Raw genomic sequence first — 26,287 nt, forward strand, 5'->3', positions numbered from 1 at the left:
GCCACAGCTGAGCCGGGGCTCTCTGCCCTCCCGGTCTCCAGAAGCACCACTACAGGGAGCTGCCAGCAGACGTGCAGCAGGCGCTGGGCCAAGTTCCCGACAGCTTCGTGCAGTACTTCACCCGCCGCTTCCCCCGGCTGCTCCTGCACACGCACCAGGCCATGAGGAGCTGCGCCTCCCAAAGCCTCTTCTTGCCCTATTACCCGCCGGCCTCGGAGGCCAGGGAGCCATGCCCAGGGGCTGCTGGGAGCTGACGTGGGCTGGGGGCCAGAGGCAATCTCTGTGCCATCCGGCCCAGGAGTTGGGCCTGTGGCTGTCGCTGGCCTGCAGGAAGGACCGGCAGGGGCTCGACAGCCTGGGGCTGCCACAGGGGAGCCCAGGGACTACGCACCACTCAGGGAACACAAGAGGCAACGAAGATTCACATATGTTTAATGTATATAAAGTCAAAGGACAGTCCCAAATTCAATAGAAATATTCTGTACAATTCATACGGCGGGGTTGAGAGGGAAGGGGAAGAGGCTACCGAACCCGCACCCGAACATGTACAAAAATAACTTACACAGCAACCCCACCTCCACGTTGATGTGGCTCTCGGCCCAGCCCCCAGGGCTGGGGGGCACATTACGGAAACAGCACCATGGGCGCCAACCAGTGCAGCCCCGGGTGCAGGTGGGGGTGAAGGGGCACCAGTCCGGAGGGGCTGGGGGGCCTAGGAGGAGGCCTTGAGGCGGTTGCTGGCGGAGCGTGAGCTCAGCAGCTTGTCCACCATGGTGCGGGCGTAGCGCAGACGGCTGGCCAGCTCCTTGCAGCAGCCGTACTCCTCCAGGAGGCTCAGGCGGTACGTGCGGAAGTCCCGCTTCTCATCGATGTAGGTCACAGCAGCCATCAGGGGGCACAGGATGAGCTTGGTGTGATCCTGGAAGGAATTGTAGACCCAGCGTTGCTTACGGCGTGTGGGGGGCTCAGACACCCCGACTGGCAGGGGAGGAGGAAGCCCCCTCACTTGAAACCCGTCGTACAGGCGCCCGGGCTGCCTACTCCCGACCCGGTCACGGGGGTCGCTGGCAGGCTCACCTGGAAGAAGTTGATCTGCACGGTGCCATTGCTGAGGTGCAGGATGATGGCGCTGCGGGTGCGGAACCAGGTCCGCAGGTAGGGCAGCCGGGCCAGCTCGTCGCCTTCCCGCGGCGTGATGTTGGCGCCTGCCTTCAGCAAGTGCTCGCTCATGTAATTGCGGAAGTACTTCAGGAGGGTGATCTGGTTGGAGAGCAGCGGGGGTTGGAGAGCCTGGCCTCTGGCACCATCCCCGACAGCAGCCAGCCCGGGGGCCAGCCAACACTCACCTTCTTCATCAGGGAGTTGGGGTGGGAACTCACGGTGAGGTAGGACTCGGTGCCGTCTCGCTCTATGTACTGCAGGCTGTCGCCGTCGTTGTAGAGGATCAGGCGGGTGGAGTCGTTGAAGAGCACCCCCACGCTGTTGTCACACAGCTGGTAGCCTGGCAGTGGGCGGAGGGAGGCTCAGAAACGGGGGGCGGGAAGCCAGGGGTGGAACAGGACAGTGCTGAGAGAAGACCCGCGAGCCCAGAGAGGCCAGCGCCTGTGACGACTGAGCAGCCCTGCCTCCGGAGACACCTACCGAGGCCATACTTGTCCGAGTAGTCCACCCACTTGCTGACCCAGAAGATGGGGATGCAGGCGGGATCCTCGGCCTCCTCTGGGACAGAAAGAGACAGAAGTCAGGACTGGGCTCTTCCCTCTGGGTCGACTCACATAGCCCTCGCCAGAGAAGCTTGTCGGGCACCGCACCCGGGCTCAGCCATCTGAGCACCAAGTCACAGAACGGGGCCCAGGGCTCATTCACCCCTTCATTCAGTTGGCCCAGTGATCCAGGGCCTACAGAGAGCCAGGCCCTGTGGGTGGTACAGGGAGAGGAAAACCCAGCCTTCACAGAACTTACATTTTAGTTGTAGGGACAAACGCTAATCTGCTAATTCTGTGTGGACCAGATTTGTAAGCTATTTCTATCATGGTAAGTCAGTGGCTGATGAGTTATCTGGTTTTCCAGTGCGCAGCGATTAAGAAACAGTGACCAGAAAGACAATTCCAAATATACTAAATTCTATGTTCAGTGCCTGCACCAAATTCCTTACATTAAATAAAGGACGTGTTGGTGTTTGTTGGGTGAGAAGTGTTGTGAGGAACCATAAGGCAGGCAGGGGGTTGCCCTGTGCCAGCAGCAGCTGCTGGGAGATGCTTATGGAGGGGACATCAGAGCAGATGTGTGACGGAGGTGACAGAGTGAGCCTCGCAGGTGTCTAGGGCGAGTGTGCTCCAGGGGCAGCGAGTGGTCCAAGCAAAAGCCCTGCGCCTGCAGCACATCTGTAGCTGTTGTGTCAACTGTCTTGAGCGATCGACAGGGACTCACAGAGCACAACACAGTGCGTGTGGCTGTACGAAGGTGCACCTCAAGGTGCTGGAAGATGGAGCATCTGTCGCATAAGACGTGGCTCAGAAGTGAAGGCAGGAGCCACACCATGGTGGGCCCTGCACGTCAGGCAAACTCATTTGGGTTTTGAGCTACAGGACGTGGAGGGAAAAAAAAGTACCATGGAGACAGGGGCCAGGATGAGTCAGCACTGTCCCTGCCCTCCCCAGATGCCCTGGGCACACATCCTCGGCGCACGCGCGGTCCCCACCTTGCCGCACCAGCCCGCGCTCGGAGGGCTTGGAGGCGTTCACACTGTGCAGCTGCTGCAGCATGTCACTGAGGTGGCACTCCACTGCCTCATTCGTCTCCCGGACCACAGGTTCCTCTTTCTCCCGGGGACGTTCCGGCAAGGGGTTCTCCAAGCCTAGGAAGGCAACAGTCAACAGTCAGGCACAAAAACGGGGGCTGACAGGGCTCCGGGCTTCTTGTTGCAGCTGGCTTCCTTCCCCAAGGGAAAAAAATCTTTTGGCTACCATTGTTTTGGGGAAACTGAGTCAGAGCCGGGTTATTAGAGTAACAGCTGCCGTACTCGTGCGAAGGTATGTGGTGCCCTCTGGGAGGTCACAGGGCTCAAGACTCCCAGGGCACGGCCCTGTCCAGACACCACCCATCACTCAGAGAAACAACTCAGAGTGTTTCTTCACCTTGAAGCAAACCATCGCAAGCGTCTTCAGGTCAGGCATTGGATGCAGCCACTAAGGTACGACTTGGGACGCCCACATCCCGTATCAGAGTGCCTGGGTCCAGGTCCCAGCTCTGTTCCCGATTCCAGCTTCCTCCTAATGCACACGCTGCTAATGCAAGTACTTGGGGCCCTACCTCTTAGATGGAAGACCTGGATTGAATTCAAGGCTCCCAGCTTTGGCCTGGACCAACTCCAGCTCTTGTCAGCATTTGGGGGGAAAGATCTTTGTTTTCTGTCTCTCTTTCTTAAATAAATAAATGAAAAATAAAGAGACAGACCTTCCTGGGGTTCACCCCCCAAGTGGCTTTTTTTTTTTTTTTGACAGGCAGAGTTAGACACAGAGAGAGACAGAGAGAAAGGTCTTCTTTCTGTTGGTTCACCCTCCAAATGGCTGCTACGGCTGGCGCGCTACACTGATCCAAAGCCAGGAGCCAGGTGCTTCCTCCTGGTCTCCCATGCGGGTGCAGGGCCCAAGCACTTGGACCATCCTCCACTGCCTTCCCGGGCCACAGCAAAGAGCTGGACAGGAAGAGGAGCAACCAGGACAGAATCTAGCACCCCGACCGGGACTAGAACCCGGGGTACTGGCGCCGCAGGCGGAGGATTAGCCTACTGAGCCACGGCGCCGGCCTCCCCAAGTGGTTATTACAGCCAGGTCTGGGCCAGGCTAAAGCCAGAAGCCAGGAACTCCATCTTGGTCTCCCCCCCACATCAGTGGCAGGGACCTAAGTACTTGGACCATCTTCTGCTGCCTGCCCAAGTGCATTAACAAAAAGTTGGATCAGAAGCTGAATATCCAGGACTCACACAGGAGGTCTGATATGGGCTCTACAAGCATCACCCTAACCCACAGCAGCACCACACCCACCCTGCCCCCAACTTTCAAATAACTAAAAATAAATATCCATATAAACATACAAGTATTTTTAGCATCCCAGAAGTTGGGGGGTCAGGAGGATGAGTAATTACAACCCCTCAGTGGAATGGATTCAGTTGCTTTTCAGTGAAAATGGGAACTTTTTCCACCCCCAGAATCTGTTTATGTACTTCTATATAAGTCAAAGGAGTTGGTTTTATTTGGGTGGTAGTAAGCATGGATATTACTATCTTTATACTTAAATGTTTAATTCTTTTCCCCACCAACATGTCTAATTCTCCTGAAATATTTCCTAAAAGAAGTTTTCAATTAAGAAAAAAACTATGCTGTGACAGGTATGCAAGCATGAAATAATAACATATTAGGGATTTGCTTTAAAAACTAGGAAAAAAGGGGAGGAGGAGGAGGGTATGGAACAGATCAAAATCTAGTAGCTGTGCTGGTAACTACTGACAACGGATGACGAACACGTGGGGAGTCACGGCACACTTCTCTCTGCCTTTGGGTAATGTTGAAAACATCCATGAAGTTTTTTGTTTTTAAAAAAAGCTGTAAGTTCAAAATTAAACTGAAAAGTAATCCTTAAAAAACCCCAGTATTATATTAATATAGCCCAAAGAACAAAATAAACAATCCTTGAGTTCATTACTGACATAAATAAGCAAACAAGGAGAGGGCCAGCTCTTCCTTAGAGGGCCAACTAGTGAAACGCAGGAGCAGGGAAAAGAAAGAGCACGAGAACACAGTGAGCACTGCTGCAGGCAGGCCCCCCCCGTGGGTGCTAAACTCGGCACGGGACACTGAGCCTAGCAGTCAGACATCGGTTAGGACACCTGCGTGTCACCTGACTCACCACTTCCTGCTAATGCAGACCCTCTGAGGTACTGGTGATGGCTCAAGTAACTGGGTCCCTGCCACCGACACTGGAGGCCTGGACCGAGCTCCTGGCTCCTGGCCTTAGCTCAGAGCCAGCTGTTGCAGGCATTTGGGCAACAAACCAGTGGATGAGAGCTTTCTCTCTCATCAGATGCCACGGTAACCAAGTGATCACAGTTAATAAATACCACCACTAACAAGAGAAAAAAAAATCAATGTGTACCCCTGATAGACTACATGGAGCCGGCGCCGCGGCTCACTAGGCTAATCCTCCACCTGTGGCACCGGCACCCCAGGTTCTAGTCCCGGCTGGGGTGCTGGATTCTGTCCTGGTTGCTCCTCTTCCTGTCCAGCTCTCTGCTGTGGCCCGGGAGTGCAGTGGAGGATGGCCCAGGTCCTTGGGCCCTGCACCCGCATGGGAGACCAGGAGGAAGCACCTGGCTCCTGGCTTTGGATCAGCGCAGCGCACCGGCCGTAGTGGCCATTTGAGGGGTGAACCAACAGAAGGAAGACCTTTCTCTTTAACTCTGCCTGTCCCAAAAAAAAAAAACAAAACAAAAAAAAAACACAAAACAAACCAGAGTCCATGGAGAAGGGCGCGTCACTTCTGCTGCATCTCCCCCAAAGTCTAGAACCTCAGTGTGAGCGCGAGGAACTCCAAATCCACAGAAAGAGCGGGAAGTGGAAAACCTGATGAGGGCCCAGGACAGCCTGGAGTGTGAAACTACCGGGGCCGACACTGTGGGGGAGCGGTGAAGCTGCCGCCTGCTCCACCTCCTATCCAGCTCTCTGCTACGGCCTGGGAAGGCTGTGGAAGATGGCCTGAGCCCTTGGGCCCCTGCACCCATGTGGGAGACCCGGGAAGGGGGGAGCTCCTGGCTTTACATCGGTATAGCTCCGGCCATTGTGGCCAACTGGGGAGTGAAGCAGCAGATTTAAGACCTCTCTCTCTCTCTCTCTCTCTCTCTCTCTCTGCATAACTCTAACTTTCAAGTAAAATAAATAAATCTTAAAAAAAAAAAATTACAAAGTGAAAAGTAGAATTCAAAAAAGAAAAAGAAAAGATACTGCCCTGTGTTTTAGTCCTTCTCTGTGGTTACACAACACGCTGATGCGCGGGAAGCCAAGGGAAGGGTATATGGGAACTCTCTCTGCAATTGCTATTATCTTTTAGAATTTCTGTATAAGCCTAAAGTTATTCTACAATAAAATTCTAGAAAGTAATCCCTAAATATTGAAAACTAACAAACAAATGAACTTAAGTTGTCTATCAAACTGAGATACACCTAGAGAAAGTATTTCAAGCTACTTAAAAAAAAAAAAATATCTTTGGAGCCAGCACTGTGGCGTAGCGGGTTAAGCTGCCGCCTGCAGTGCTGACATCCCATATGGGCGCCAGTTCTAGTCCCGGCTGCTCCACTTCCGATCCAGCTCCCTGCTATTGCACCTGGGAAAGCAGTGGAAGATGGCCTAAGTCCTCAGGCGCCAGCACCCACGTGGGAGACTCAGATGAACCTCCTGGCTCCTGGCTTCAGCCTGGCCCAACCCTGGCCATGGCGGCCATCTGGGGAGTGAATAAGCTGATGGAAGATCTCTCTCTCCCCCTGCCTCTCCTCCTGTAACTCTTTCAAATAAAATAAATAAGTATATTTTAAAAAGAAGATTGCTCTAAAACTATATTGTATCCATGTTAAATTTCTTGAGCTTGATAACTGTTATGCACTGTGGTTATATAAAATAATCTTTGTTTTTAGGAAATACACACTGAAGTATTAAGGGTAAGAATGGAATACTTACATACACAACTTACTTTTAAACAATTCTGTGTGCATGCAATGCAAATGAATGATGTCTTCAAAAAGTTAATGGAAAAACTACAGGTTCAACTTCGCACCAAAATAAACTTTTAATTCCATTTTTTTCCTATTAACTTTTTGAAGTACCCTCATGTGCAGTATACATGGGAGGTAGAGGAAGAAGATAAAAGTAAATGTAAAAAAAAAAATGGCAACTGGTGGATCTAGGGAACAGGGTAGACGGAAGAGGAGCTTCCTGTTTGTTCTTCCACCTTTTTTTAACCTTGAAATAATAGCAAAATAAAATGCTACGAAAAAGGGAATCGCAAACATTATCATACACCCAGATGTCCCCCTTTAAAGTAAGTATTTCCTGACTCTGTCCTATAGAAGAGACCCAGAGGAAATGACAACCTAGGTAATGGCACGTGACGTTAGATTTTCCTAAGAAAATCAAAGACGCTTACTGAAGTTATAGGTACAATGGCAAGATGTCTGAGGTTAACTTTAAGAATATATCAGAGAAACAGGGACGGCTCCGCAGGGCAGGTGTGACTGCTCAGATGGTGGGGACCTGGAGGCTCCCACAGCCTGCTCAGGGTGTGTATTTGAAACTGTTCCTGTCTCCTTCAATGAAGCATGAAGACGTGATATTAGGGGCCTCGGTTCTCTCTGGGGTTCTGTATCTGACCCTCCCCTTGCTTTACCTTTATTAAGGACGGTGAGAGGCTTCCGGCTGCTGGGGTCCAGGCTGCTGGGAGCGATTGAGAACCTGGGTGGAATGGTGAGGCAGGTGATGGGCAGCCGGGCAGGGATGTAGCCGGAAGTGAAGAACTCGTCACTGAGCAGCTCGTTAATGGTCGGGCGGGCAGAGGGGTCTGTCTGCAGCATCTTCTGGATGAGGGACGCAGCCACAGGGTTGATGTGCTGGAGCAGAGACAGAGAAAGCCTGAGCCGGGCGTGGCCGTGGACTGGGACAGCAGTGCTGTCATAGTGGGACCACAGCCCACAGGGCAGCTCCGGGTCTCAAGTAAGCCATGGTTCCACAACTAAGAACATCGCCAAGCTCCCCCTTATCGACCTCACGGAGCTGACGAGTGAGAAGGATCACGTTTCTTCCCTCTTGGAACTCCAGATTAAGCTGTTTTCCCCCAGACTTGCCCTTGCACACCTAAAGTTGCTCGTCTGCACTGGAGCGCCTTGAGGACACAGGCTTTGAGGTCTTGCACCTGTTTAAACACCGTTTTGCCCTCATCTCAGCTACGACAAGCAACCTGCGCTTTGTAGGGCCTTTGGGGCCGCATCTGTAAAAGGACGGTGAGCACCAAGCTTGGGGCCCTGCTCAGAAGCCTCGATGGGCTTGTCCTCGCACAGGCTGGGGCAGCCACAGCCTGGCACTGGCTCTGCACGCACTATGCGCCGGGGCAGTGTTCTCAGCGCTTGCTGTTCACTAACTCTCGTGGACCTCACACACACCGCACCTAAGGGCAGGGATGTCTGTCTGCCTTCCTCTACAGAGGGGGCTGAGGCACGGAGAGGGTGGGGGCCTTGCCTAAGGATACCCATCTAGCTCGGGAGTGACAGAAGCCAGCACCAACCCCACGTCTGACCGCAGTCTGACCCTCTGAGGCCGTCACTCCTCTGTCCTCCCACAGTCAGAGTACTTGGCTTCACATATGCCAAGAGCCGCAAACTGGAAACCGGCCGTGTACCAGGCCTCTGCAGAAGCAGGCCGTTCTGTAAAAACGCATTGGTGCCAGTGGTTGGGAGAAGCTCACGGAGTCTCTGAGTACCTGGTGTGTGCCAGCCACTACAGAAGCAGGTGGAAAACTACGGTTCAGAAGATTCAGGCAACCTGCCCAACGTGATCGAATGAAGACAATCCATTTCCTACACTGTCAGCACTTCTGCCCCCCACTTCTTCCCTCTCTTCTCCTCGGCTCCTCCTTACACATCTTTTGGGTTATTCACTCAACCTTCAAGAATCTACAAATGCTCCCCTCTAGCAAAAAAAAAAAAAAAAGTTTCAGATTCTGTATGCAATTTCAGACCATTTAAAGTTATGGGGTTCACCTCTCTAAGTTCTCAGGACCCAGCAGGGCTCAGTAAATAGCTTTTGGGGAAAAATACAGTTAAAGTATCATTAGTCACCTTAGGAATGCTGTATTCATTCTTCTTAATCCGGAGGTAGGTCTCTTTTAGGCAAGAAGTCTCAAAAGGTGGTTTGCCCACTAACAAGGTATACCTGTAAGCACAAGGTGGGATTTGGCTCAAGCCTCCCAAGTAAAACCCACATGTATGAGGAATCGCCATAGGTGCAGAAGAAGGGGCACGCATCCCCTGGACACTCACGGACTCAGGTCCCTCAAGACAATCCCCAAGTCTGCGTAGCAGCCCCAGAGCCAAGACACAGGCTAGGATGAGCTTTTGGGGGAGACCCGAGTCCTATGGGGCAGTGATTATTTCCAGCTACAGCCTACAGCCATCTGGGCCTCAGAGGCTGCCAGCCACCCAGAACAGCTCACAGTGGGTGCACTTCCTGTTCCTGCCGAAGCAGCACCGTGTTCAGTAGTCCTGTATGGAAGCTTGAAGATTTCCCGTGAAAAGGTGAAATCCACTGCTATAATTCATGTGTAACTCCAGGATCCGGGTCGGCAACAAGAAAGCTAACACCCCAAAAGGTCCAAGCCTCTGCCCACCACCAACCCGCTCTGGGGGTCTTGATCCAGGCGGATCACAAGTACCTGCTCCTGCCGCACTCCTGGCCTAAAACCTCCCCGCCACGCCGTTCCGTGTTTCTGTGCTATGCTGTGCACAGGAACCTCGCAAAGGTCTGCTTAAATCCAGGTTCCGTTCCAGGCAGCAGTCTGGGTTCTGAGATTCTGCACTTCCAACAAGTTCCCAGGTGATGCCGCTGCTGGCCTGGCGATCACACTTCAGGCAGCACCGGGCTACAGCAAGGTCATGGAGACCTTCCTGGGGGGCCCACAGCCCAGGCCACAGAAATCCTACGCAATACAGAGTGACAACGACATGGCCTTGTCTGGGGGCAAGCTATCCTGCTAAGCAGCCTTTCTCTCAGGCAGGGGGACCCCACAGGTCCTGAGACAACTCCCCACTTACATGATGCAGCCGATGGACCACACGTCCACCTCGAAACTGTGCCCTTTCTTGCTCAGCACCTCGGGAGCTATGTAGTTGGGAGTCCCACACAGGGTCTTCTTCCGTTCTCCGTCATATTCAACTTTGGTTGCCAGCCCAAAATCCCCTGGGACAGAGGGAAGAAGGCCATATTCAGATGCCCTTCTCTGCGGTCTGTCCAGGCAGACAGCTGGGTCAGGTCTGATCATCCAGAACTATGTCCATTTGATCCCACAAGTCCCTGCTCCCCTATACATCAAGGCTTGCCAGGAATTGTCCCACCATGATGTTCCCACGGAGGGGCCTCCCAGGAACCCTTCCTGCCCTTTCCCTTAGAAGGAAGGCTAATCTTCTGAAAGTGAATCGACAGGGAGAGCAAAACTCAAATGACCCCTGAGGTCAAGCACATAGCCTCCAAGAATGCTACTTGCCAAGTGTGTGGAGAAGTAATAGGGCGTGGTGGAGACTGTGGCAAACCAGAGGGAGTCTAAATGGGGCAGCCCCTTCTCTGCCCAGCCAAGGGTCACCTGAGGGTATTGCTGGAGCTTCTGACTGCTTACAAAGAGCCCCAAGCCCCAACTTTTATGTAGGGTCTCCCAAAATAAAAGCTCAAATTCTTTTTTTTCTTCTTTAATGCTGTGTTGGGATACAAAACTAATGCATTGCAGGTATGGGAATAGCCTGTGGCACCTTAACTAAAGAGAGTTCTGGAGGGACCACTCCCCCGTCCTCCCCCCAACCTCCTGGGGTGGTAAAGCGCCCTGCAGGCCCAGGGCCTCACCTATTTTCACCTCCAGGTCCTCATTCAGGAAGAGGTTCCCCAGTTTGAGGTCCCGGTGGATGACCCGGTTTCGGTGCAGGTACTGGCAGCCAAGGACGATCTGCCGCAGGTAGTAGCGGGCCTCGGGCTCCGTCAGCGCTTTCCTCCTCTTGTGCAGCTCCAGGAGAGACTGGGAGGGGGAGCCATGGGGGAGTGGGTGGCATTGAGGTCCCCGGGAAGCAGAAAGCCTGCTTTAGGTAAAGGCTGCCAGAGGCCCTAGGCCTGGACCCCGGGGGCATGAGAGGGATCTCGGCAGATTTCTCTCCCTCCCCAAATCCTCTCTCCGGGACAACTGCCCCCTGCCCTGGGACTCCTCTCGGAGCTCCCAGCCTTCCCTCCCCAGGCCGCCTCTCCCGACCGCTCTCCTCCCGGAAGCTCCAGAGCCTGGCTCCAACCTCCCCCTCCCCGAGCAGCCCCACTCCGGAAGCTCCCGCTCCAAGGCACCACCAACCCGGGACTCCCCCCTTTTGCAACCTCAGGGCCCTAGCGTCCATTACCCGCCCACCTCCCTCCTCACACACTCCAAACACCTGGCGTCCGGGAGCTGCTTTCCCCAGCAGCGACCTGCCCCAGGCTCCATTTAACCGGAACTCCCTTCCCCAGCAATCCCACGTCCCGTGCGCCCGCCCCTTTGCCTGCAGCTCCAGAGCTGGGCCCCCCAAGCCCAGGCCCCCCAGCAGCTCCAGCGCCTTGGCGATGCACTCACCCTGCGGCGGCAGAGCTCCAACACCACGAACACGAAGTCGCTGTCCTCGAAAAAGCCGTGGAAGCCGACGACGTGCTGGTGGGCCAGGCTGCGGTGAATGGAGATCTCCATGGACATTTTCTCCTTCTGGTGCGGCTTGAGCAGCAGAGACTTGGGCACGATCTTGCCGGCGAACACCTCCTTGGTGTCCGCATCGGAGATCTCGAAGCATTTGGCGAAGCCGCCCTTGCCCAGAAAGCGGCCCCGCACATAGCGCCGCCGGCTGCGTGGGTCCACCAGGACCTCGGGGATCTCTTTGGCCGGCGGAGCAGCTGCCGGTGCTCCGGGAGCTGCCACTCCGGGGCCGCCAGCCTTCCCTGGGTCGGCCGGCGCCCGCGCCAGCTTTGCTGCACTCAGCGCTGCACTCATGCTCCCGGGGCTGCTCGGCGGACCTGGCAGGGTCGGGGCAGAGGCTCTGCACCGCACTGCTCCTCCCCGAATTCAAACGCGGCGCTGGGAACGTTACAACAGCCTGCGCGCCACTGATTGGCCGCGGGGATTTAAAATCCAAACCCGCCCGCCGCGCGGGACCATGGGAGCGCTCCGCACCGCCCGCCCGTCAGCCCGGACCCGGGCAGGAAAACACTTGATTGACAGCAAGGCGCCGACGGTAGACACGTGGGCTCTCCTGGGAAAGCGTCCCCGGCCTGGGGAGGCCGAGCCCCAGCCCCGGGTAGAGGGGAATTCGTTCAGGGCTTCTCCCTTACTGGGGAGCCGGGCCGCTCCTGCGGTTCACACGCTCCCTCGGGCAAGTTTTTCCCAAGAGTAGAGACCCCGCAGCGCCTAGAGGCAGTTTAAGAGAGCCACAGCTGACCTGCAGGGCAGCCGCCTGCCTGCCCCGGGCCCTCGGGCGAGCCACCCCGAATAAACTGGAATCTAAGTGAAAGCAGGCACCTTCACGGGACGCCTCTGGTCCCCTCCAGGGCTCTGCATTACACAGCAACGCCGCTCAAAGCACCGTCCAGGAGCCAGCAGCATCACCATCACCTGGAGCTTCAGGCCTGCTCCAGCTCTCCCAGGTCAGAATCTGCCCAGGTGATTCCTACACACACTGGAGCCCGCTACGGGACGCGGGAAAGCTGCCTGGCTCGCCTTCCCAAGTGCCTAAAATAGAGGACGCGGGAGAGGGAGGCTGGCTGGGAGAATGCCTAGAGACGGGCAGGTCACAGCCACAGCTGAGCTGCAGGCTGTTTGGTGTGGTTTTCCACTTTGAAAATTTGAATTCATTCACAGCAAAGAGAGCTCAAGCTGGGCTTGGGGACACTTGCATTCCCTGTCAAAGTGCCTGGCTTCAAGTCCCACCTCTGCTTCAGTCCAGCTTCCCGCTAATGCACACCCTGGGAGGCCACAGGTCACCGCTCAGCTACTTGAGTCCCTGGCTTCTGGCTCTGGCTTGGCCTAGCTCTGGCTGTTGTGGACATGCGGGGAGTGAACAGAGGATAGAGAATCTCTCTTTCTCTCTCTCTGCCTTTCAAATTAGGCAAAATAAATACAGTTACAAAAAAAAATAAATAAAGGTGGCTCACACAAAAATTCAGATTTGTGGCTTTTTCTGAAATAATCCGAGGTGCCAACCACTCTGGACTGACCAACCCTCCCAGTCTGCCACAGCACCCAGCTCCCGCCTGCGCCCATTCCGAAGGCCCTTGACTGACAACCCTGGGACAGCAGAACACGAAGGTGGACGGTCTCTGAGTAGCGACAATCAGAGCACAAGCTCCTCCTGACCAGGCCCCCACTTAGGCTGGTGCAACGAAGACAGCACCTCATGCCAACTGGCAGTGCAGCATGCGTGGCTGGTGCGGGTATTACCGAAATGGTTGCTGAGTAAAAGCAAGGGTTTTTGCTTTTAATCATCATTTTTTTAAAAATCCCCATCAAGTGTACTCTATTTTAGCTTTTCACTAATATTTGGAAGACTCCACAGGACAATTTTCACATCCTAGCGGCACATTTTCACAAACTGTAAACATGCCCCATGTAAACAACACTCAGACTGAGAACGAGAACCCCACCAACACCCAAGAAGCCCTCCTTGTGCCCTAACCACCCCTCAGTTAGATGATTCACTAGGACAGTCGCAGGACGGAGCACACACTTGAACTCACAGCTGTGAGTTAGTTCAGCGAAAGGCTAGGAATAAAAGCAGCAAAGGAAAAAGACACACGGAGCGAAGTCCAGAGGAACCCAGGTGTGAGTTTCCCAGTCATTTCCCAGCGTAGTCACAAAGGACACCCTGACTTCTTCCAGCAATGAGTTGGGACTACCTACAATTTTCACTGGGTGCTGGTCATGATGTTGGCCTCTGCCTAACACCTATCAGAACTCCAGACTCTCAGGAGAAGCAGGTGTACGGCACGCAGGAGCGGTGAGAACCTACCTGAAATCTAAGCTCCCAGACAGCAGCCCAGGGTCAACCTTGCAAACAGACCTTCGGAAGGGGAGCCAGCCGCAGCCTGCTCCGTTAATGCTTATCACCTCTCTATTAACTTCTGCACCACTCACCCTCTGGGCTGAGGCTTCTTCACAGAAAAATTACCAGTAAGACTGCGTGTGAAGAGGCAAGACCGTCCTGCACTGTGGTTTCAGTCACGCCTGCTACGGGTCTGAAGTTTAGCCGGTTCCCATCACTCCCATAACTGCAGAAGTCCATCTCAGAAAGCCAGGTGGCCTCCGCCTTGGGTGATGTAAACCATGCTAACTGACCTGAGGCGTCAGTTCAGGCACGGCAGGACTCTGGCCAGCAGGTTGAAGCCCTTCCAGGGCTGGTGCAGGGTCAGGGCAGTCAGGGTCACATAGACAAGTACAACCCCAGAGGCCCAGGTGGCACCCCTGGATACAACGCCTTTACAAAATGAGGGCAGGACATAAATCAGGCACAACAGGTTAACAAGGGGCCCCCCTGTGGACTCCTACCATGTTTTCAGGCCCATCAGAAAAGTTCCCAGAGTCCTTGGTTTCTGAGGAACTTCCTGAAGGCAGTGAGTCCCAGTTTTGCCTGTTCACGACACAAGTTTATCCTACTCGTCAGTGTGGATGGCAAGCGAAGGTGTTTGGTATACAAAGTGCTGGAGCCCTCCCCTCCCCCACTGTCCGCCGTCTGAACCCCAAGCACTCCAACAGGTGGAAAGGCAGCGCGGGGAACTTACCCTTCAGGAAGAGGGGAAGGTTTTCAGGAATAGTTCTCAAGAACAAGTATCAGGCCTCCTCAGGTGCCAGGTTTTTATTTCTCCAATGTTACAAAATTAGTCCTCTTCAACAATCCTAACTTTACATTCTTTCAATCATTTTTTAGGCCTTTTGTATGGAAGAGTTGTATACAGGAGGTACAAAGACAGCTTTGCAGATACAGATCTGTACACAACGTAATAGAAAGACACAGTCAGGAGCTTGTAAGGATGCTATGGGGTGTATCCCCCAAAATCCACTTGTTGAAGCCCTAATCACTGGTACTTCAGAATGCGACTGTGTTTGGAGATAGGCTTTTAGAGCGGAGATGAAGTTGAAATGGGGTTGTTAGGGTGGGCACTAATCCAATAGGACTGGTGGCCTTATAGAAAGGGGTGATAAGACGCAGAGACACACACACAGAGGGACTCTGGGAGGACACAGCAGGAAGGCAGCCATCTGTGAGCCGGGGAGAGAGGCTTCAGGAAAAATCAAACCTGTTGTCACCTTGCTCTTGGACCCCCAGCCTCCAGAATAGTAAGAAAATAAATTCCTATTGTTTACGCCACTCAGTTTCTGGTATTTCATTACGGTAACCCTAGCAGACTAGTAGAGGATAAAATTCTAAATTTTCAGAAATTTACAAATTAGTGTATATCACTGTCCTCTGTTTTTGTCCTGTCTACCCAATGTACAGGCTGGAAAAGACCAAGCCCTTTCTGGGGACAGTAACATTTTATCAACCTACCTCATTTGGCTGTGTGTACTCGAGAAAAGTGAAGGGAAGCAGAGTTAGACTATCAGGTAATGTCGTGAGCTGCAACTAATCCCGAAAGCTGAGCCTGAGCCAACAAACAGCAGCACTGTCGAAGCAGGCACAAAGGTGACAGTCTCAGTGACGTGCCTTTCCCAGCTGGTGACTTTCAGCACAGATCTGACTTCAGGAATGCAATCAGCCTCTGCAGCAGAGACAGCAGCTGATCAGCAGTTTGATTGTAGGCGTTCCTGTCAGAGAAGCCCCTTCCTGTGGGCACTTGTGTGCCAAGCAGATGGTTCAGCCAGCATCCAGATGTCTTCAGATTCAGGGCCCCATGGAGGGGGCCCTAAATCACCAGTGGTCCCAGGGTCTGAGTCCTGTTCATTGAGCTGGCGCCTGCTTTCAGCTCAGCATAGCTCATTTGTGGCTCAAACAGCTGACAATATGGGGCCAGTGCTGTGGCATAGCGGGTAAAGCCGCCGCCTGCAGTGCCAGCATCCCATACAGGCACTGGTTTGAGACCGGCTGCTCCACTTCTGATCCAGCTCTCTGCTGTGGCCTGGGAAAGTAGTGGAAGATGGCCCAAGTCCTTGGGCCCCTGCACCCACGTGGGAGACCTGGAAGAAGCTCCTGGCTCCTGATCGGCGCTGCTCTGGCCGTTGTGGCCATCTGGGGAATGAACCAGAGGATGGAGGACCTCTCTCTCTCTCTGCTTCTCCTTCTCTCTCTGTGTAACTCTGACTTTCAAATAAATAAATAAAATCTTTAAAAAAGAAAAAAAAAAAAAACAGCTGACAAAAGACACTGGCGAGTTTTAGCTTCGAGTGCAGGCCAGGCCATCAGGAGCGGTGGGGCAGGGGCTCCACACAGCCAGCTGCTTCCCTTTGGCGGCAGCAGCAGCAAAGGCCTGTCGCAGTGCCAGGCAGCTGTGGTCCACGTCCAGTGACAAGCAGGGCATCTTGTTTCAAGTCTGATCAAACCCACTCAAACATGCACATCAGACTAAAAACTTGTCAGCCTCAAAGGTCACACATATGATTTCAATAGGAGCACAATAGCAAATTAACTGCTTTTTCAAATTCCAAATGTGTAGGTCTATCCAGATAGTGCCTCTTTTCACATAGTCTCTGTCTTTCTAGCCTAGATGCTTAAATGGACACAAATCATAACAAAAAATATCAATTACGGGTACTTATCTGGGTTCCAATACTCAAAGAATTTAATTTAAATTCTAACCTATCCATGGTGGCAAAAAGCAAGTACAACTTTTAAATTTGATTTAATACATTTATGGCTCATTTTGATTAGGACCACTGTTCTAGTCCTTAGACAATTATAAGTATATTTTAAATCAATTTTATCGTATATCCAGAGGCAATAAGCCACAAAATACAGTCATTTTTTTTTTACAAAGTCCCTTTTTTCTTGTTGCTAATTTACTCAACTCCTTAACAAGACCGCCATCATTTACTGGGCTCACATTTCATGCCTGCAATGTTGACTTTCTGCCAAGCTCTCTCCCGCAACAACTCCCTAAGGCTGGCAAATCACAGGATTTTTAAAGCAATGGAATGGTGTGTCTAAAGGCCTGCTGAGCTTCCACTGCATGTATGTTTTATTCCATTTAGAAACATTTACCCAACAATGAAGCACTGAAGAAAATGACCCTAATTCCTCCATGCCCTTCACTAGCTGTGTTTGTTCACAGTCTCCCTTATCCTCGTCAGCCCGAAGTGTCAGGGTCGGGGGCTGCAGTCAGGCACACTGGCACACTCTCTCTGCACGGCATCAGTAACAGTAACATAGCAGTTCATCCTTAGGCCCACTTGTGCGTGCCAGGCTCAGGGCTAACAGCTATGCAGATATGATCTCATCCATTTCAGCCTCACCATGGCCCAAGCACAGAAGGACCGCTATCCCCATTCTGTAGATGGGCAAACAGGCACTTCTGGATTAGGTTTCTTGCCCGGGGCTATGTGCCCAGGAGGTGGTACAGCTGCAGTTTCAACCCAACTCAGCTGCCCCCCAAGCATGACCACCTGGATACTGCCTCTCTGGGCCTTCATTGTTTGGCCAGGCCTTAAATCCCAGACTTTTTTATTCACCAGAAGATCATTCATTCCCTACCAAAAAGCAACAGGACCTATCAGTTAAACTCATGGACTAAAGAACCCTGGGTTCTAACGCCAACCTATGTGACGCTGGACAAGTTACTTAACCTCTCTGTGCCCTCAATTTCTACGTCTATCAAATGGGGATCAATACAGTGCCCATCTCCTAGGTAAGATTCTGTCTAGGCTGCCTGAGGTTCCCGTGAAGTTTCTATGAGGACAGCATTTTCCATGGTATCAGGCATATGGTTAACATCAACTGGGCCGGTGCCGTGGCTCAATGGGCTAATCCTCTGCCTTGCGGCGCTGGCACACCGGGTTCTAGTCCCGGTCGGGGCACTGGATTCTGTTCCGGTTGCTCCTCTTCCAGGCCAGCTCTCTGCTGTGGCCCGGGAGTGCAGTGGAGGATGGCCCAAGTCCTTGGGCCCTGCACCCCATGGGAGACCAGGAGAAGCACCTGGCTCCTGGCTTCAGATCAGCGCGGTGCGCCGGCCGCAGCGGCCATTGAATGGTGAACCATCGGCAAAGGAAGACCTTCCTCTCTTTCTCTCTCACTATCCACTCTGCCTGTCAAAAAAAAAAAAAAAAAAAAAAAAAATCAGCTGCTGTTGTTCTGATTACTGAAATAAAGAGCCTGTGCCTATTCCCAGGCAGCTGAGTCTCCAACAGGGCTTTCCAGTTCCTGGGCCTTCTCTAGGTCCTTATCCTCCCCCCTCCGGGCTCTTGCTGCTCCCGTGGAAAATCAAAAGCTGTGGTGTCTGTGAGAAGCTGAGATGGATGCGGCTCAAAGGAAACGAGGCTGGAGAATCAAGACAACCATGGGCTGAGGCTCAGGCCCAAGAAGGAAAGGCAAACAGAACATGGATTTCATTCCTATGTCTCTCTTCCTGGAGGAGTTTCATTGGCATGATCCATTTGCATGGTGCCCAGGGGATTGTGAGACACAGGCAAATCCATTTGCTGGGCTCAGGAAGCAACATGTCATGTCAGTTCCTCTCTCTCTCTCTTTTTTTTTTTTTTTAACAGGCAGAGTGGACAGTGAGAGAGAGAGACAGAGAGAAAGGTCTTCCTTTTTTCCGTTGGTTCACCCCCCATGGCTGCTGTGGTGATCCGAAGCCAGGTGCTTCTCCTGGTCTCCCATGCAGGTGCAGGGCCCAAGCACTTGGGCCATCCTCCACTGCACTCCCGGGCCACAGCAGAGAGCTGGCCTGGAAGAGGAGCAACCGGAACAGAATCCGGCACCCCAACCAGGACTAGAACCCGGTGTGCCAGCGTCGCAAGGCAGAGGATTAGCCTAGTGAGCTGTGGCGCCGGCCCACATACAGTTCCTCTTACTTCACAGTCACAGTCAGGGGACACAATGAAAGCAGGCTGGGCTGACTGGCCAGCGAAAACTGCAGAGGCAAAGAATGGCCTGGGCAGCAAGTTCAGAGCCAGGAACCAAAGATACAGGAGCTGTGTAAAGCACGGACTTGGCACCAGAGAAGAGGTGGCTTTGATTCTGGCTCAGACATTTATTAGCTGTGTGGTGTGGGCCTTTGTACTTAGCCTTTCTGAGGGTCAGTTCCATCCTCTGTAAAATAGTTTGTAAAAATCCCTGCACTTTCAACAGCGGCACCCCGTAGATGCAAACCAAGAAAGAACACTTTCTTTTCTTCATCTCTTCTTTGTGGAGGACTGATTATAAGGGCAAAGATATGCTTAATTTTATTTTAAACTTTAAAAAAATATATCAGAATGCATATACCATAAGGGGTTTTGCTCAGTATACCGCTTCCTACAAGCAGTAATAAAACTACCACTTACTGAGTGCTTCCTGTAACTGAGCCAGTGCTCATGCTCTGTGTGTATGAATGTATTGTAATCCTCATAATAACCCTACCCATCTCCCCTCTTCTATGGCTGGGAAGGCAGGCTTTCCATGAAGTGAGATAACCTGCCCAAAGTCTCAAGGGCAGGAAGCGGCAGAGCTGGGCGTGCCCATACTCTTCACACCAGTGTCGTGACTCAAAATGGGCTCCTCAGGCCTCCATCAGAGAACTCTGTTAAGCAAGCTGCTAAGATCCATAGCGGCCATTTGGGGGGTGAACCAACGGAAGGAAGACCTTTCACTCTCTCTCTCTAACTCTGACTGTTTAAAAAAAAAAAAAGCATAACCTCATTGCTGGGGGCTTCAGAGGTGTTTCAGAGACCACGGGCTCCTGAGAACTGGCATTTTGCTGAGACCAGTTCTAAAATAACCCGGTCTTTGGATTCAGGATCTCGACACTGTTGGTACCATTTCTGCCTTGAAGTTCCACAGAAACTACCCCTAAGAAATCAGCCAGCTGGCTCTGACTACCCATAGCAACCATGCAGCTTGGCCAGATGCCAATCTGTTTGGGAGAATGGCTGAGGCCCCAGAATGTGGCTGGGGAACACTTCTGTGCACTAACTGGCCAGAACAGATCAAAAAAGCCCTCGCTAGCCACCCTTCTTGATAGCTGAGAAACTTCCAAGGATGTGTCAACTAGGAGTAGTTTGTCTGGTTACCTCAAGTCTGCTGCTGCTCAGATGCATCAGTGACTAAGACAGGAACTGTGGGCACAAGTCCTGAGTGAACTGGTTCATGCAGAAGTGACGAATTCAGAAGCCGCTACTTATCCCAATCAACCACAAGGGATCCATGCAGCCATGCAAAACAGAATTGGTCAATAGGAGACTCACAAGTCAATCATTCAACCTTACTCCGTGCACCAGGGATCCAGCAAAGTGAGCATGAGCCTTACCTGGAACAGGACTACGGCTGGCGTGTGTGTGCACGTGTGCATGGGTGTATGTGTGGGTGGGGGGGGTACTGTATATCCAGCCGTCACCCCATGGCATACCTGCTGGATAACTCACACAGGCTCACACCTGGCTCCTCTGCAGCTCCCAGCCAGTGTGGGCTTAGACAAGAACACAACTGGAACTCCATCTACACCCTGACAAAGGCTCCCTCCATAAGGTGCTACGGGGACCCTAAAGAAGCAGTTCCAGATAGAAGACCATCCTCCACATGGCTCTTTGTTGAACACCCCACTTTGGCTAAGCAACATGCTCCCTCTGCCCCCTAATCTAGGCTCAAACATGCCTCTTCAGGAACATGCTCAGATCCCAAGACCAAGAGTAAAGAAAACACTGGGCAGGGGTAAGGGTAGGCAGGAGGGAGAGAGAAGTGAAGACATCTGGGGAAGGAGAGAGGCCTAAACCATGCCCTTGATCATATTTCCTGTCTAAAGCCCATTCATCCTGTCTCTGATAGCACCATCCCCCATCACCCCCACCAGGCACCGACTCTCAGCCCATGTGGGTATATGCCCAGGCTAGCCAATCAGTGTACTCCACTTTCCTGACCCCAGTGACAACTTGAGGCTGGGTATCTCACTGGTATGGACAAATGAGAACCATGTCCAAGGGTTTTGTCAGTGAAGGAGAGCTCTTTGCACTAATAACTGGAGTATGAGGTCACACCGTGAGGCTTGAGAATAAGACCAACTCAGAGGGAAGTAGAGACAAGTGCTGACCACAACACAAAGTACAAAAGTCAAGAAGTCCTGGGATCCAGCCTGAAGACTCATCTCAGGCTGGCCTTTCAAATATATAAGCTAATACTGCTCCCCCCCCCCCCAACACCCATCCTCAGCCTTGGAAGGATCTCAAGGTCTTTCCCATCTGTCCATTTTTCTTGTATTCTCAAGACAAAGAGACTTCTCTGGAAAAATAAGAGCAATTCTCTGGTGACAGACTGTCCCAGGGGTGAGAGCCACCATGGAGACGGAGTCCAGCTAGCCTTTGCTAGGATACACACGACTGCTAATGCGCTTTCAAACAACATCAGCGCATAATTCTAGACTCATCCAGTGTTTGTAGTAGCTATAGTTTTTGCCTTCCCAGCACCTTGTTTCAGTATAGACCGCTCTTTCCCTACCCAGGGGAATGCAGGAAAGGTCATGACCCAGATTAGTTTAATAACAGGGCCGAACACCTCTGGCCACAACAGGGCATGCAATTCACAAGAAACCGCTGAGAACTTTCTCTTGGATTTCCCAATTAGAACTGGAAGGGAACAGTTTTCTTTCAGGGTCACCAAGCCAGGACACATGCCCCCACACATGGAGAAAGCCCACTTGCCGGAGGAGAAAAGGAAGCCAGCACAGGGGTCTGCTGGCGTTTGCCTGCTGTCTGCCAAGGTCCATTCTCGCCTTCTCCTTTCTATTATGAGAACTTTCTTCCTTAGAGTTTTGGTTGCCAACTGGAGTCTAGATTTATAGTCTGCATTGTAGGTAAATGCAGCCACCTGTAGGAAGTCAGGTACCTAATGACATGGTGGAGTCCAGCCACTTACTTGCCTTGGACCAGCTGATCTCTGGCCTACCTGCCCCTCTGTGTACTGTTAGGAGAAAGAAATAAACTTCTGTCTTGTCTGAGCCAACTGCATTTTGGTGGTGCCTTTGTGACAGCAGCCCAGTCTGTACCGTTACTAATGTGAAGGTGAAAAAGATACAAAAGTCAAAAGGCCCTGATGGGGCTGAGATTTTTAGAGTTCATTGTTCCACAATAACTTATTACTCATGGGGTTGTTTCTAAGTGCCAAGAACTGTCCTTAATGTTTACCTACAGTTGTTTAATCTACTCGAATTTTCTGAGGTGCTACTGTTATTCCCACTGTACGGCTTAGGGTACCAGGGCACAGAGGGATTAAGTAACTTGTCCATGATTCACGTCACATTGCTGCTCAAGCTAGTCTTTTCTGTGATTTGTTGTGGAAACCAATAAAGCCTCTTTTTTTGCCTAAATTGGCTTAAGCTGGATTTCTGTCACTTGCAACAAACAGTTCCAACTGGATTTTTGTCAAATCTATCTTTCAAATTTCTCAACTGAATGTTGGCCACATGGTGCAAAATTTTAAGATGTTATTTAATGATGCAGTACATTTTTCCCAGGAAGCTTGCTCCCAATTCACCTGTCAGACCACAACTGCAGCTCCTAGACAATGGAGCACACTGCCTGCTTCAAAAGCAAAATCTGTCATTTCTTAACTTCTTGTGCTGTGAAGGCTGTCAGATGACACGATTCAGGGTGATGACAAGCCTAACACGGAGGGATTCCAGTACAGTGCCTGGAAGTATGGGCTCTGCAGCCAGAGTGTCTGGATTCACTGTCACTTCAGCTCCAAGCAGCTTTGGCAACTCACTTATCCTCTGTTTCTTGGGGCCAATAACTAGTTTCCACAGAGTTAAGAGAGGATTAAAGGAATTAAGACATGTAAGGAGCAGAGAAGAATACCCGGTACGCACTCTAAATGTCTGCAGCTGCTATTCTTTATCAGGCATGAGTGCTAACATGGAACAACCTCTGAGATACATAAAGTAAAAGCATCAAGGTGTAGAATGACACAAAACCATGCTCCCGCCATATGCATGAGAGGCTGAGGTATACAACCCTACATACATAAGCTGCCATCCCTTGTTGCTGGGAAAAAACTACTGAGAAGCTGCCTCCGGGAAGTACAGGGTGGGACTGGGCGTTGGGAATGTTTCATTTTTCTTCTTTACTAGTTGAATTTTGCAAATCATATACTTGAATTACTTAGAATTTTTGAAATGAATTTTTTTAAAAAAACCTCAGAAAAAAATGATCCTTCTTCCTCTCACTTCCAGTTGATAGACAAAATGGATCGTCAGATGCATATAGTGGAAAGCTTCCTTTTGGGGGCATTCAAATACAGGCTGACGGGAAGCTATGCACATATCCTGGAAGAATTCTGAGGTGAACAAGAGGTTAGGCCAAAGACCAATACATTCAGCCAATGCCGAGATTCTCCTTTTTTTGAAGACACAAAATAAGAAACGACCTGGGGGGTATGACCCCAAAATTGTAGCCAACACAGACTTCCCGTATCAGACGGGATGCACCTTGGATGTGCACCAAGGGCAAGGCCATCTCTTCTTTCCAGGGCACAGTGAAGAACCCAAGCTGTGGAGCCACACAGACACAGTGGGCTGCTTCTTCGCCGTATGGACTGGAACAAGTTATCTAATGCCTTTGAGTTTTCTTCCCCTCTGTGACATGAGAATACCATTCATGTCATGGTGAGAAATAAGCAGGCTAGTGAAGGTAAAGCCCACAGTACTGCACCAGGCATGCAGTCAAGTGCCTGATGGACAGCAGCAGCCATCGTGGAGGTGGAGAGTAATCACCTTAAAATGACCTGCTCCATGCATCCTTCTTTTAATGTACAAACATTAAAAAAAAAAAAAAAAAAAAAAAAGGCAACCCAGAGGAGTACCGAATTCGACTGGTGGAGATGATTAGATACAGCTGTGTTCACAAACCCTACAACTGGAAATTCAGTCAAGAAGGCTCCTGCTAGAGTCCAAGCCTCAAGGCTGCACTGTTCTGCACCCATTCACTTGGAGCAGATCGGAGCATGAAGCAAGGGCAACCTTCTCTGCACTCTCACTTCTAAGTTTTCCTTTTAAACCGAAGGGCAGAGCAAAACCAGGAAAGGTTTTGCTATCACCCGGAAGTGATGGTAAGAATGGCACTGGCATTCACTCACTCCTCTTCACTTGTTCTGTAAGATGACCTTAACTGTCCCTCATGTACGTATGTGATGAGGCTTACATATAGGTATTTTGGATACCTGTATATACTGTGGGGTTTACGGCAGACACAGGCACACTGAAGGGTTCCGAGTCAGGAAGCGAATTCACCCAGGTTTCATCTTGGGCAAGGAAGGACCACCTGATTAATTCACCCACACAGGAGGCTCAAGTCTGGAACTTCGAAAATGCAAACACTACAGTGCTGAGCCCGCCCTTTTAGTGGAAGCCAAAGGCCCTAGAACAGAATGCTAGCAAGTCTTTTATAAAGTATTCGGGCACAGCTAAGGTCATTTTGGGAAAAGAAATGCTAACTGTCCCCTCCCCCTTCAGGTTGTAATAGCCAACAGGAATCTGGTCTTTGAAGAGGCGCAATCTCCCCCCAGAGTTGTGAGCAATCATGGTAACCGGCCAAGCGTCAGCAGCAGGGCTGCTGAGAGGAAGTATGTGAGTGGTGTGGCCGTGAGAAGCATGCCAGTGACACAATCTCCACGCGGGGAGGGTGCTGCTGCCCCGACGGCCCACTGCAGGCAGGATCCTGCCATCCACAGGGCTGAGGGCTTGCAGCATGGGGAACAGGCGATTCTGTGTTCCAAAGATAAAGGTATGAAATGACTGTTGATTGATAAGGTCAAAGCACAGCATCTGACCACAACTCCTCCATACATTCTGTTATTAAACTCTTGAGAGCTTAGAGCCTTGATGGGTTGAAAAAATCCTGAAGAATTAAGAAAAAAAAAAAAAAGATGTCAAAGAGCTCTTTGTAGATGCCACCAGCTGACTTTGTCCCCAAGTTCATTTTAGAGCCCAAGCGAACTCAAAACATGAGGCAGAGACACTAGACTTGTGTCAGGGGCAAAAACTTCTGGTAGTAGCTCTTGGTGACGTCAATCATCAGCTCCTGGGTGCACTCGGGGAGCTCCCCTGAGAAGAGTCCTAGGGAAAGAAAGACCCGGTCAACCAGGAGGAGACAGGGGCGCCTGCAGCTCGAATTTCTTCTGCCTGGCCCCCAAAGAGCCTTTTTTTTTTTCAGCTGTGAGTATCTAAATACTAGGTTTTCCACCTTCAGTAGTAACATAACATTCTACCAATCATATCTTCTAGATGAGATGAATTTTCTGTGTGGAGTAAACAAATACAGTTCTCCAAATAAAGAGAAATATTCCTGGTAAAAGAAGTGAGTGCATTATTGCGTGCTGTGGAGATTAAGGCATCCCTGATTTCTTTGGAGTCATTCCAGACAAAGGCTGTCTACTCCCAGGAAGCTGCCACGGTCCTGCTGAGCAGCCAAGGGAAGCAACCTGAAGTATCATACAGTTAAACTGAACCCAGTGTTCTATGCCAGACACAGCTAAATCATGGAAAGGAATACAACAAAAAAAACCCACAGAAAGAAAGGAAATGGGGAAATCAGCCAAGAATTTCCAGAAGAGGCCATCTCCGACTGAGTAGAAGTGTATACTCGTGTAACTGTTCTGAAGGATACTCTAGAAACAGCCAGCGAGACTTTCAAGGTTCATATCTTGTGACCTGACAATCCACCTTCTAATAACTTATCCCACAGAAAATTTTGTTCAATTGTACAATGTATGTACAAGAATGTCAGTGTGCTCTGTTTTCTGGTAGTGAGAAACCAGGTACAATTTCTAATGATCCATTATATCAGGATACTAACTAGATCCACCATGGTACATTTACACAATGAAAAAATCTATAAACGTTGAAAAGAATAAGGTAGATCTCTACATACTAACAAGAAAAGATGCCTGAGATATATTATTAAGCAAAGGCAAGTTTCAGAAGAGTAGAGAATAAATATACAAATATACATATATACATACCCATACATACACATTCATATACATGTATAAACACATATATGCACTGTATATTTGTGTGTGTATATGTATACACACATACAAATATATACATATAACTGATAGAATAGGAAAACAGGTTTTAAAGAATACAAAATTTGGGGCCAGTGTGTGGCATAATGGGTTAAGCTACTGCCTACAATGCCAGCATCCCATATGGACACTGGTTCAAGACCTGACTGCTCCACTTCTGATCCGGCTCCCTGCTAATGTACCTGGGAAAGCAGCAGAAAATAATCCAAGTGCTTGGGCCCCTACACCCATGAGGGAGACTTGGATGAAGCTCCTGGCTCCTAGCTTTGGCCTGGCCCAGCT

General features: G+C 51.0%; 3 protein-coding genes and 1 long non-coding RNA gene across 11 annotated transcripts in view; 2 read left to right on the forward strand and 2 right to left on the reverse strand.

Moving 5' to 3' along the window:
- ERN2 (endoplasmic reticulum to nucleus signaling 2) overlaps positions 1 to 777 on the forward strand; it is a 14,773-nt gene extending 13,996 nt beyond the window's left edge. For 4 of the 5 annotated variants that reach the window (XR_016226110.1, XM_008257890.5, XM_070064578.2 and 1 more), the window contains exon 22: positions 42 to 777. Coding sequence is in view for 3 of the 5 variants with exons in the window: in XM_008257890.5 (XP_008256112.4) it covers positions 42 to 254 (213 nt within the window). In the remaining 2 variants the exon portion in view is untranslated. The remainder of the gene's footprint in view (positions 1 to 41) is intronic. The other variant, XR_011384652.2, reaches the window with a different exon arrangement.
- On the reverse strand, positions 416 to 12,359 carry PLK1 (polo like kinase 1). The gene is made up of 10 exons (XM_002711849.6): positions 11,395 to 12,359; positions 10,650 to 10,818; positions 9,851 to 9,995; positions 8,879 to 8,972; positions 7,435 to 7,654; positions 2,702 to 2,857; positions 1,642 to 1,719; positions 1,347 to 1,501; positions 1,078 to 1,260; positions 416 to 919 (listed from the first exon to the last, which is right to left on the reverse strand). The coding sequence occupies exons 1-10, from the start codon at positions 11,800 to 11,802 to the stop codon at positions 713 to 715; spliced, it is 1,815 nt and encodes a 604-aa protein (XP_002711895.1). The 5' UTR covers positions 11,803 to 12,359; the 3' UTR covers positions 416 to 712.
- On the forward strand, positions 11,945 to 16,146 carry LOC149120594 (uncharacterized). The gene is made up of 2 exons (XR_016226113.1): positions 11,945 to 12,043; positions 12,357 to 16,146. It is a non-coding gene; the product is annotated as an uncharacterized LOC149120594 (long non-coding RNA).
- DCTN5 (dynactin subunit 5) overlaps positions 14,642 to 26,287 on the reverse strand; it is a 29,477-nt gene continuing 17,831 nt past the window's right edge. The window contains exons 6-7 of one of the 4 annotated variants that reach the window (XM_051847514.3): positions 15,350 to 15,560; positions 14,642 to 14,787 (exon numbers count right to left, since the gene is read on the reverse strand). In XM_051847514.3, coding sequence (XP_051703474.1) covers positions 15,394 to 15,560 — 167 coding nt within the window. In that variant the 3' untranslated portion in view covers positions 14,642 to 14,787; positions 15,350 to 15,393. Of the gene's footprint in view, positions 25,032 to 26,287 lie in introns of all 4 variants that reach the window. The other 3 variants (XM_008257889.5, XM_051847513.3, XM_002711825.6) reach the window with 3 other exon arrangements.

The sequence above is a fragment of the Oryctolagus cuniculus genome, chromosome 19 (genome assembly GCF_051225735.1).
Source record: "Oryctolagus cuniculus isolate XC-2025 breed Fujian yellow rabbit chromosome 19, ASM5122573v1, whole genome shotgun sequence".
Classification (NCBI taxonomy): Eukaryota; Metazoa; Chordata; class Mammalia; order Lagomorpha; family Leporidae; genus Oryctolagus; species Oryctolagus cuniculus.

Bases quoted from the DNA above. Each gene is read 5' to 3' on its own strand.
- PLK1 (XM_002711849.6), bottom strand. From the start codon at position 11,802: ATGAGTGCAGCGCTGAGTGCAGCAAAGCTGGCGCGGGCGCCGGCCGAC. The intron at 8,973-9,850 runs GTAAGTGGGGAG...TTGTGCTTACAG, and splicing joins TGGTCCATCGGCTGCATCAT to GTATACCTTGTTAGTGGGCA. The intron at 1,502-1,641 runs GTAGGTGTCTCC...GCCCACTGCCAG, and splicing joins CTCGGACAAGTATGGCCTCG to GCTACCAGCTGTGTGACAAC.